Below are 12530 nucleotides of genomic sequence, written 5' to 3'. Positions count from 1 at the left end.
AAAAAGTCCGAAAAGTTCAGTTTTTCGTGAATTACGCAGCGAGCACAGGTTTTTGAAAACTGCAAACTGAGATTTGCACTACCATAACTGACCCTAACAACATATTAAAAAATCAAAACTACATTGTGCTTTGTGATTTTAGGTCTTTTTTTTTAATAATATGACTGGACTATAACTTATATTTAGAGAAATGATTTCCATTGAAAAACATTTCCTACACAAAAAGTCTGAAATGAGTACGACCAATATTCACTGAAATATGAAATGCAGCGTTTTGTGACTTACACCACTTTACACTCGCCGTCAATAACATCTATTACGGGAAAATATAGCAATTAACAAATGTTTAAAAACTATACTTATGCAGAGTAAGGTTTTTTAAATTGTTCGAGGTTTTGCAGCGTTTTTTTGTGTGTCATGGCATTACATTTGCATGAATTTTTGAATAGCAATGAAAAGTATAAATCCCTTGGTTTTTTTTACTTCAACAACCTGTCATTCTTTGGAAAGGGCGATAAGTTCCAATCTGTATGGTCCCTCAAAACTTGGAACTGAAATCTCGTTGAGTTTTAGTCGCACAAATGTCAAGTTTTTTGTGTTAGTAATAGCAATGGAGATTATTTCCCTAAATATAAGTTAGGAGACCTAGGGCCCATATAAAAAAGTTTAATTTTGTATTTTTTGACTCATTTTTGCTTCAAACTTTCAATATCTTATATAACTCCGCATCTGATTTTGAACATTTTTGCAACTGGAAGTGTGCCTCTAGGACTAACGATTGCGAAAATAGAGGTTTTGCAGGTTAAAATGGAACACCCTGTACATTTATCTATCACTAGCAGGGTTGGCAAGTTTCTGCCGAGGTGGTTAAAACCACTGGTAGAAACCGGTTAAAACCGGCATGGCAAAAACCACTTTCTGCCACTTTGTGGCAGAAACTGGCAAAAACTCACAAAATGAAAAATTAATTCTTGATATACAACAGAAAATGTATGGAAAAAATAATTAATTGTTAAAAAAGTTAAACTTTCATCTATTGTATAAATGGTCCACCATGTAGCAACTGGGGGTAGTGGTAAAATTTTGACTGGAAAAATAAGTTTTGAGAAATGGGGCCAGTTTGTTTTGCGAAGCTGTGACATTAGGTACAAGATCTAGGCAAGTAAAATTCTGGCACTTTCTTCTTCAAGCACATGACATGATAATTTCAATCACAAACAATTTAGAGGAAGCATATAAGTGAGCAAATTACAGTCAGTAATACCTGTTTAATTCTGTATGTCACTCCTATTTCCTAAGCACCCTTGTATGATTTTTTATCCTTTGTTAAATTAATACAAATACTACGAGCCACTGTAATTGGAAAATTCCCTTTCTGAACTAAATCAAGGGCACTACTAGCATGGGATTTTATTTTTTTAAATGATGAAATAATGTTTATTTTTTTAGTTTACTTAAACAAATATCATTTACTAATTATTTGAGTTATTAAAGACTTTTTTAAGTTTTTGCCAGTTTCTGCCGGTTTTTACCGGTTATAACCAGTTTCTGCCACTGGCACGGCAAAAACTAGTTTCTGCCGGCAGAAAGCCAACCCTGATCACTAGAATAAAGTATTTTTCTTTTTCATCTATGGAACCTTAACCCTACTATTTAGTCTTGATTTATACAGTTTTGATTTACACGGCATTTTCGTGGAACAAAACCCCGCGTAAGAACAGAGGCTACTGTATTGATACAGAGGAAAATAAGAAATTGGCAGAACTATTAAAACTTCATCACAACCTGGGATTGAATTGTTGGACTTTGATATGCTTGCGTCAAGGGTCTTATGTTTTTTAAACTTGGTTTTGAAGGCTCAATGCTACTGCTGTTGAGAAAACTGTCTTGTGTTTTTAGGAGACTGGTATCTTCTAAATTCTCTTTAGTTGACTCCATGAGATCCTGAAATGAATCGTTTTTTAATTTATATATATATATATATATATATATATATATATATATATATATATATATATATATATATATATATATGTAGACCAAAGAAAATATAAAAAAGTAATGGAAAGCAACATAACACACATGACGAAGAATAGGCAACCTTTAAAAAACTGGGAAAAGTATTTTGGCATTAGATGAGTGCTTTTTTTCTGCAGAAAAATAATTTAATCTGATTTGTTGTGCTAAATTTTTAAAAAATTGTAAAATGCTTCCCATTTAAAAATAAGATTACCAAATCTTTTTTTTTTTTTTTTTTTGCTCTACCAGTATAATATATTGTAATATTGTATGTAAGTCACTTGCCATTTATGTTGAAGAGTACACATGAAATAAATAGGTGAATTCTTTCAGAGTAATAAGCAACACCTTTATTCCAAGCAATAAAACTGTAAACAGTTCATTTTAAACTGAAAAAAAAAAACTTTTATAGTAGTATAACATTCTTTGATTAACAAATAGTTATATACTAAAAATGCCATGACATGTGTACATTGCGACATAACACACACACACACACACATACATAAAAACAATCTTCTCGAAACATAAGTACAAGATTACATATTTTTATGTACAGAGAGAGAAACGAAAAAAAAAATGCACTTACCATTTCAATACAAGGTTTTACTCCAATCATTATATTACCACTGAAAATTTTACCATTTTTGCTCAAAGCTTTTTTGGCTTGAAGTTTGGATTGATACTTTATATGCATCCAATTACCAGAAAGAGATATCTGAAAAGAAAAAAAAAAGAAGAAAGACATAAAAAGTAAACTCAGAACAGTTAGGTTTTTTACAAATGCACATTACAGATTGTGTAACCTCTAATAAATAAAATTGGTATACAAAGCATATTTTAGAAATTTGCAATAAATATAATATCCTTACTTTTTTTTAAAGTTTAATGAGAGTTATACAGTTAAGAAATCCCTAACTTCTGAAAAGAGTAAAAAATACAGAATTATTTCGTAAATAGAGTGTTTTGCAGTTCTAGAGCTTGAATATGTCACCTTGCAATGATTTAAGAAATTAGCAAAAGAGGTAAAGCATTTCAACTTAGTGGAAACAAGTCAGTTATCTCGTTGGGCAGGTCATACTCTACGTAAGGGTATGACCTGATCTTGGTTTTACCTCTTTCAGCAGCCGTTAGCCAGAGGCTAGTGCCTCCTATAGTTTATTTGAATTGCAGATTTGAGTTTTTCATCTTTTTCTTTTTTGATTCAAAGCTTTTAAATGATGAATTGAATTAGTATATTAAAATAATACCAAATAGCGTTTAGAAATGCAGCTAGCAAACCTATGAACAAGCAAAAAAAAATTAATGGAATTAATTTTGACAAGCATTTTTTTTTCTTTTTCTCTGATTCATTACTAGAGATCAAATTATATAGTCAGCCAAAACAAAACAGTAAGACGACTAAGGCTCAAAACAACAGTAAGATATCTTATTTCTGCTCTCAGGCGACACTATGCCCTAAAAAATCATTAAAATGAATAAAGAACAAGTACAGATAAAGCAAAAAAAAAAATATTGCACAAAAATCTACCACTACACTTGCACTATCTTTCGACATAGCTCTCATGATTTTCCAGGCATTTATTATAACACAGGTACAAGTTTTTGTGTACCCTCTCCCTTAGGGTGGTTCAAAAAAAACTTTTTTTTTTCAACTAGAGTCCAGGACACCCACTATTTTTTTTTTTTTTTTTAGACTTATTAAAAGTATTATGCTGTAAAAGTTTTAGCTTCTTACTTAAATTTTAAGAGGGCGCACAATGGCCCCTTAATTTAACATTTGCGGTAGCATAAAAAATGCCACAAATTTAGAAACATTTAATTTTCCCAACTTTTTTTTTTTTTTTGTAAATAATTATTTTTTTGCAATGCATATTACTAGAGTATAATATAATATGTAGCATTGTTTTTCAGTTCAATGTATTTTTTTTTTAATTTCCCTCCCTGTACTTATGAAGTTTGAGGGAGGGGGTTGAGCACCCCCTTTCAGTTAAAATAGGAAGCTAAAATTCTTTGAGTATATTACTATCTACAAATCTGAAAATATTGAGGGGTGTCCTGTTATCTAGGAGAAACTTTTTTTTTTTACATGCATTTTTGAAACACCCTAGTTTTTGTAGAATCTGCCGCCTTTGTAGTCAACCGTGAAGAAAGATGTCTGTTCTTTCAGCTCACGTTTGATGTTGTACCAGTGACTGCCAAGAAAAGACTTCAGATATCCCAGCCAAATGACTCCTACCAAACCCTGTAGGAGCTGTTTGGCTGGGGCGTTTTTGACCATCCTCCATAGAGTCTCAACCTTGTTCTTAGCGATTTTCATTTTATTCACTTATTCTTTTTCTGCACTTGAAGCCTTGCCTTGGCGGCCAGCAGTCAGCAGTACAACATATATGACACAGTTACCAGGTGGCACATTCTACAACGAGGGTACATAAAAAGGGAGGGGGAAATGATTAGACTATTATTTTATTGTAGAAAATTTGTTATACAACATACCTTATGATCTGTTATATTTCCATATTGAGAAAATTGTTGAAGGATATAAGAACTAGATGCTGAAGGGAACCTAGAAATTGAAGAACAAATCAGTAACAAAAATGCTTACGCACTTGAAAATTTTGAACAGTAAAAATTTTAACCCTTTATTACCATGTTAATCATAAATACAACTAGTGAAACAATTGTGTGTTTATGTCACCTGGTGGACTTTTATGGAATAATCTTGATTTCATAACAATATTCAAAGGTAGCTCAACAGTAATTGTGCTACCTCTCAAGAGGTCAAGTTTTAGCCAACCAGAAACAAGGACAAATGTTCCTCAACCTATCCTGGCCCAAAACGAAGGGAAAGCTAGCTCTTCCCACATAAATATTGACAACACTTCGAAATCTGCATCAGTTGTTAGGAAGTTGCTTCCCTGGAAGCTTCGACTACGTAAACGCTGAACATGACCGCCGCAGATGCGGACAAAACGTTTGGGAAACGTTTGACAACACAACAGCCCGGAATTTCACAACATCATTAACACTGGCCGTGAATGCCTTCATTCTTACATTCTTAATGTAAGGCTCTGCTCCCTTCCAAATCAAAATGATGGCAATAAAATTGTCAAAAACTGAAAAAAATAGGGAGGGGGCACCATTTCCAAATAGTGGGTGTATGATATCGAGGAAAACGGTGGTCACATTTGGATTCAGGAAGTCAATTTTAATAACAATCAGCGGGAATAGTGTTAGAAGCATTTTTCATGCCTTTCAATATTGTTAATTTGTTCATATAATGCAAAATTTAACTTTAACAAATCCTTATTTTTGAGTACAATATGGGAAACCTAAATTCTGCATAGGAGCAAAAATTTTTATTTTTTTACAATCATATTAAACTTCATTGTTTACATCAATCAACTTGAAAATTTAAAAAAAAAATCCTCAATTTGAGAAAAAAATCTATAGAAAAAAAGTTTTTTTGTAGAAAATTCTAAATTTAAGGCCCCATGCAGTAGGCGGTCCGTAAGCCCGGGGCACAGGCTGACGGACTGTTAGTCCGGCACCTTCAATGGGGGCCACCCTCCCTCCCACAGGGGATTTCTTTATACAACTCCAGTTTTCGTCGGATCTTTGCCAACTTTGGCACAGCGGTTCTTTGATGGTCAGGAATTGTCATAGGGGGAACCTATAACAATATGAGCACTGTATTTGCACCCACCTGCATATGTATTTGCACCCTCCCCCCTTACCTATGAGGAAAGGGGGGAGGGTGCAAATACACCCCACAAGGGGTTTTCCTTATGCAAATCCAATTTTCGTCGGATTTTTTCCCAAACATGGAGCAGCGGTCCTTTGAAGCTCAGGAATTCACATAAGTTTTTTTTTATCAAAATGGGGTGTATGGGAACTACTTTGGGGGGTTTGGCCAGAAAATCCACAATGATTACGAAAAAATCCAATGATGTCTAAATTTAAATTTTGAGTCATAAAATTGCTTTCTACACATTGACGGGAAATGTTTATGTTATTTTTTTCCTTCTTTTTTCAACCTGATTGTTAAACATGTGTCACTAGAGGAAACTTTTATTTTCGAGGTAGACTTAGCAATGTCGTGTAATGCAGCTAGTGAGAAAAATTTCATAGTTCTGTGTGCTTAATGGGTGTATGGTGTGATAGTTTCCAAAATTTATAGCTTTATTATTAGTATTTTACTTTAATGTTACTCAACTAAGAAGTAAAAAATCTTAAAGCAAGAGCTATTAAAAGACAGAAAATAAACTATTTAAGACTTCAATACGAAATATAGTTCAAAGTACATTCAAATTATTGAGACTGCTCAAATTGAAAGATTTAAACAAAATATTGAATTGAATATTTAAAACTTTTTTGTTGCGAAGCACTTTTGTCATGCATTGAGCTATACCATTTGCATGCCATCCAGCAAAGTTTTGAATTAGAGAAATAATTGTATTTATTACATTTGGAAATGTTTTTTGTTGTTTATCGATATATTATGCTCTAAGCTATAACCTTTGCACCCCCAACCTCCCAAGAATATATCGATATATCGAAAATATCGCTATTTGGAGAGTGATACATTGCGGTATTAAAATTCTGATACAGCCCAGTCCTAATTACAAGTAGTAAAGCGATCACTGGAATACTGAAATGTGCTGAAAACGACTAGTACTTTGAACTGTAAACCATTAGGGCAAGTATATAAGTCAGGGGTGCTCATTAGGGTGGGGCGAAAAATGAAAAGTTTTTCCGATCAACTAGTAATAGTTGCCAAAAGTTGTCTTATGTGATAGTTAGCTAATGTGCAAAATTTGACGAAAATCGGTTAATTTCTTCAGGGGGCGCTGCGATCGCAAAGTTTTAACATTGTTTTTTTCCTATAATATCATGGTTTCAATGTAAAAATCATGCTTTTTTCTAACTTTAATTTCACCTTTTTTAATTCTAAAGGACATGTATGTATTAAGAACATATAGAATAGCTTCCAAAAGAAATTTGGTCACTAAACGTTAGCATTAAAAGAAAGCAATGCATGGTTTTGCTGTAAAAACTCTGTAATTTGAAGAGACGCTGCTGTTGAGCTCTTAGAATCATGTGAAATGCCATTTAAATACGTCATACAACCTGGAACTCTAACCGAGAAAAGTTCCAGACGCATTTCTACAGCATCAAGTGCACAGCACAGTGTATGTTTATATTTTCAGTGCATTGAAACGCCATCTCTAACACCATAATGAGCGGAAAACATTCGAAGGATTATTGTGCTGGATTGAAAGTAAAAACAAGGAAAATGTTAAAAGATTCCATTTTCGGAACACCAAAAAATTTGTCTGATTCTGTGTTACCTACGTATGAAGATGTATTTAAGTATTATTTATTTCTTGCACACGAAAAGAAACAGTTTAGTTCTTCCAAAGAGCCCCACAGTGACTGAGATAGCAGAAGACGTAGCCACGAAGTTAGAAGAGATATGGCATCGTTCCTCTATTCCTATAGTTTCACATAAACGAATCGTTCAAATGATTCGACATTTTCACGGCAAATATAAAAACCTGAAGAAAACTATGAACAAAAAATCTGTTAAAACAAATGCGTTTAACGCAAAGATGCAGTTATTTTCATCCGAAGCTCGAGAAAAACTTTTCGACATCGCTTGTTGTAAATGCCGTTTCAGTGCGTGTAACTGCGACAAGACTCGCAAAGTTCCTTCCAAAGAACAACTTTTTCTTTTTGATCAGCGTGGTGATAGAAAAATGTTTATTGGAAACATTGATATTCAAACCACAAGAAAATTAAAACTGAGTTTTGAACGAAAAAAGAAAGAAGAATCAAGAGCGAAGAGGGAAAGCATAGTTAATACCCGTGAAGAAGGTTCTGAAGAAACAGAAATTGATAAAGAATATTCAATAGAAGGTACGGACGAAAAGGATCCTGAATTTATAGTTATAAATTATAAAGCAAGCACTTCGCAAGCACGAGTCAGTTTGAACAAATTTTCTAAAACGTGTGACCGATATGGTGTTTCGAATAGATCAGCGGCCGCGTTGGCATCATCCATATTAGAAGACGTGGGCTTAATTTCTCCTGAAACAGCTTCAAATATAATCGATCCAAGCAAAGTGAAACGAGAGCGTAAAAAAGTGAGAAAAAATCTGCAAGCTCATCACCAAGGGCCAAAATGTGCTGATGTACAAGGTCTGTACTTTGATGGCTGAAAGGATAGTACATTGTTCTTGGAACAATCTGTGTCCGGCAGTTATCATCGAAAAATAATTATTGAAGAACATGTAACACTGGTTATGCTGCCAGATAATAAATACTTAGGACATATTTCGCCAAATCGATCAAACGCAGAAGGAATTGCAAACGGCATACTGGATTTCATTGTCGAAAACGAAATTGATATTACTCAGTTGTGCGCCGTCGGATGTGACGGTACTGCAGTAAATACCGGAAGAAAAAGTGGCGTGATTTTACGCCTTGAAACATTCTTTCACAGACCATTGCAGTGGTTAATATGCCAGCTTCATGGCAACGAATTGCTGCTTCGCCATTTAGTAGAATACTTGGATGGACCAAGTACTAATCCCCGAGGATTCAGCGGTCCTATTGGCAAAATGTTTGATAGGCTGCGAATCACTACCGATAGTGAAATATAAAGCCGTTGAGTGCAATATTCAAAACATGCCAACTATCGACCGAGCGGACCTAAGTACTGACCAGAAATATCTATTGGAAATATTTGAAGCCGTTATTAGTGGCAACTGCTCTGTACACCTTTCTGAAAGAGTACCTGGTTCCTTGAGTCATTCTAGATGGCTCACGACAGCCAGTCGGATTTTGCGTTTGTACATCGGCACAGAATATCCAACAGCAAATTTAAAAATGCTTGTTTCATTCGTTATTAAAGTTTATACACCTTGCTAGTTTCTAATTAAGTGCAACTCAGCATGCAAGGATGGTGCACGAAACTTGTGGCACGTTATTCATCTGTCGCGTTATTTGCCAGACGACCTGTTACATGTCATCGATCCAGTCATTCAGCGGAACGCCTTTTTTGCACATCCTGAAAACATCTTGCTGGCGATGTTAAATGATGATCGAAGGCATGTACGGCAGTTAGCTGCTCGTCGGATTTTGAGAGTACGAGACACTAATTCTGTGAACAATAATGATATCCGTACTTTTACCATCCCTGAGCTTAACTTTTCTTCTTCCGACTATGTCGACTTGATCAATTGGCAGTGTGAAGAAGTGCTTATAACAAAACCTCCTATAACAAATATACTAACTGAGGATGAGCTACATGACTTAGTGAAAACCGGAGATGTTCCTCATTTTCTTCAAAACATGTGCAAATTTCCTTGTCATACTCAATCTGTGGAGCGCTGCGTAAAGTTGGTGACGGATGCATCTCTGGCCGTAAGTGGAATAGAAGCCAGGGATGGTTTCATTCGTGCACGTGTAGAGGCTCGAAAGGAACTGCCTTTCTTTGAAAGTAAAAAAGACTATTTTCGTAAAAGCTCTAACTGTGACACATAAATTTGTATCACGTATGTAGTGTAAATTTTTACAGATTTTTAAAATTGTTTATTATTGTTTCAATAGTGCTGTTTAATTTTATTTGTCTAATATATTTGCATTTTCATAATTTTTCTGTCACATTTTGTAAAATTCATCAGTTTTTACTTAGTATTGTCCTAAAAGTCACTATTTTTTACTTTTTGTTTCTTTTTAAGATGCTGGAAATATAAATAAATAACATAAAAGAACTTTTATGGGTTATTTCATATGCTTTCAGTGCATAAATAAATCTTATGAGTAAAAAAATGCAATGATATAAGTTAACAGCATTATTTTTCGTATTTTAACCATGAAATCCGGGAAAAAATCTATAATAAAACTTTGTGACCACAGCGCCCCCTGAAGATATTATCCGATCTTCATCAAATTTTGCGCTTTTGCTAACTATCACCAAAGACAACTTTTGGCAACTATTACTAGTTGATCGGAAAAACTTTTTATTTTTCGCCCCACCCTAGTGCTCATCCCCTCTAAGGGCAAGGGTTCACCCCCTTCAATATCGTGGAGACCCCTCCCCAAAAGCAAGAGCCCCCCCCCCCTAAAAATTTCAATGCCGCAGCCTGCGCCATGATCCCCCCCCCATTAGGTGGGCACCCCTGTATAAGTTAATATATTGACTGAAGGAGCTATGTGTTCAGCTGCAATACTTAAAATAATCAACTGTTATTTCAACAAATTGGAAACTGAAACAAAGATTTAAAAAAAAAAACGGATTTACCTATAAACTAAACAAGCTATAGCTTAGGGCACCCACTTTGTTGAAGGCACCTAACTCCCGAAAATTTCATAATTTGTACCTTAACAAAAAAAAAACACTTGAAAAAATAAATTTTATTTTAAAGTGCTTGCAAACCTTGAAAAATTTGGAAAAATGTGGATACCAACCATAAATTTAAACATATATAACAAATGAGAGGGGGTAGAGGGAAAAATTCTGAAATATGTTAATTTAGTTCCTTGACTCAAAAATGAAAAAATCATGCTTCCCACGTTTCTGTAACACATTTCTTGAGACAAATTTTGTGACTCGCATGTTACTTAATCCCGAATGCAGTGAAGTATTTTGGAACTTCTTTTGTATTGTATGCTTTTATCTTACTTCTACTGCATATTGTTAATCTGTTCAGCATGAGAAAAAAATAAAAACCAAAAAACACTATCTCTATTCCTTTTTGTTTTCTGCACTGCTTGTAATTGAAAAAAAAGTTGTTGCAATAAGAAATCTATAGTTTTTTTTTTTTTTTTTAACTTAAAGTAACCAAAGTAGTTGTTTCTTACCAAGTTAGAACATACTGTAAAACTACAATCTAGTACTTAATTTCAGAGACTAGAAAGGGCAAATGAAGTGCCTTAAATAATTTTAATTGTTTTCGAGTCCTTGAAATGGATTGGATGAGTGTTTGAAATTCCTCAGCAAAGGGTGCTTTAATTTCTTATCAAGTGTATAAATTATGAATTGTTCAAATGGGCAGCATGTTTACCTACTCTTGTACCTACTTTCTAAATCTGTACACCATTTCTTTTAAATCATTTTTTACTATTGACCATTTTGTATTTACTTCATTGTTGTATTTGTGGGTGGGTAGAAGGCGTGATCAAAAACTAATTCAATTGAACCGACAGCCAATGTAAGCAAATAACAATGCATAGTCTTCTCTTCTCCCTCGCTTTTTCTCTCTGAGGACTGCTGTCACTGATTTGCCATCCCGAAAATTTTTTTTACTGTGTATTGTCGTAACTCGTAAAAGAGTATTTTGCTATTTTTTACTGAGATTTTTGTAATTCCACTTGCCCCTTATAAGGCTTCAAAATGCAGAATTTTATATCTATTTTACGAAAATTCCTCCGCGGGAGAAACCCCCGGACCCCCTAAAATTGGGGACATTCTATACCCTACACCATTTCCCATCATGTACCATAGGTATAATGCATGGGGAGGGGAGACTTTAAAAAGTGGCCTTTTTTTGCCACCGACAGAAAAACTTGTTCGGACTACAATAGAGACCAAAAACCTGCAGTAGCTTAGGGCGACGTCAAGTCTAAATCCAGCCTTGATTACATTAAATATTGCTCAAAAAAAAAATCCTGCCCCCCCCCCTTCAGGAACTCAGTCCTAAATCTGCCTATGTGTACTTGGTTTCAATACAATACAATTAATCTTAAATATAATGTAATATGTATAGAGGGTGGGGGCAATGTTACAATGCAAGAATCATGGGAGTTCCCAATGTTGTTTTGCTCAGGGCCCATATTTAAAACCAAGCCTAGCTACCAGGGGTGATAGTGGACCCAAGTAAAATTTTCTGACAGTGAAATTTTCAGAAACTCTGAGGAAGCTCGCCCCCCCCCTTCCACCCGTAAAAACTCATCAAATACGTATATTAAAATCCTTTAAATCATTGAAAAAGACTGTTTGAAAAGTTTTTTATATTTTTTAAATAATTTTTCAGTTTTAGAATGTATGTGCAAAATTTTCGGGCACGGCAACCCAAAAATTTCGGATTACAAACACCCCTGCCTGCTCCTGATCATTGAGTGCTAACTGAAAATTTGAATTATCGGGTCTATATATACATACAAGCATACATATCTGTGCATGTAAGCAAAATAAACAAGATAGTTGTAAGTATCAAATTAAAACTCACCCAAATACAGTCACCCATGATTCATCCAACTGCTCACCATTCTTAAGAGCTTCTCTATTACAGTGAAAAAAGAATGAAGAATCAGACAAATCAATGATAGAATCTTTATAACTAATTGTCAAAGAAAATCTAAATATTTCAAGGAATTATTTTGTGATTTTTTATAAAACTTTTTTTCTTAAGTTGAAAAGCAAAAGTTTAAAAAATGCAGAAGATTTTACATAGCATTTTTTAATAATAAAATTAAATTATTCATTTCATTATAAAAATTTAACA

At 34.2% G+C, this 12530-nt stretch overlaps 1 protein-coding gene across 5 annotated transcripts in view; it reads right to left on the bottom strand.

Moving 5' to 3' along the window:
* The window catches only part of LOC129233157 (nucleoporin NUP35-like), a 47954-nt gene that overhangs the window by 8203 nt on the left and 27221 nt on the right, over positions 1 to 12530 (bottom strand). For all 5 annotated transcript variants that reach the window (XM_054867226.1, XM_054867228.1, XM_054867229.1 and 2 more), the window contains 4 exons: positions 12255 to 12308; positions 4516 to 4585; positions 2609 to 2737; positions 1786 to 1944 (listed from right to left, as the gene is read on the bottom strand). In XM_054867226.1, coding sequence (XP_054723201.1) covers positions 1786 to 1944; positions 2609 to 2737; positions 4516 to 4585; positions 12255 to 12308 — 412 coding nt within the window. The remainder of the gene's footprint in view (positions 1 to 1785; positions 1945 to 2608; positions 2738 to 4515; positions 4586 to 12254; positions 12309 to 12530) is intronic.

Source organism: Uloborus diversus, unplaced genomic scaffold (genome assembly GCF_026930045.1).
Source record: "Uloborus diversus isolate 005 unplaced genomic scaffold, Udiv.v.3.1 scaffold_217, whole genome shotgun sequence".
NCBI classification, from domain to species: Eukaryota; Metazoa; Arthropoda; class Arachnida; order Araneae; family Uloboridae; genus Uloborus; species Uloborus diversus.
Note: the sequence above shows the minus strand (reverse complement) of the source record. Positions and strands in the feature narration are given on the sequence as shown.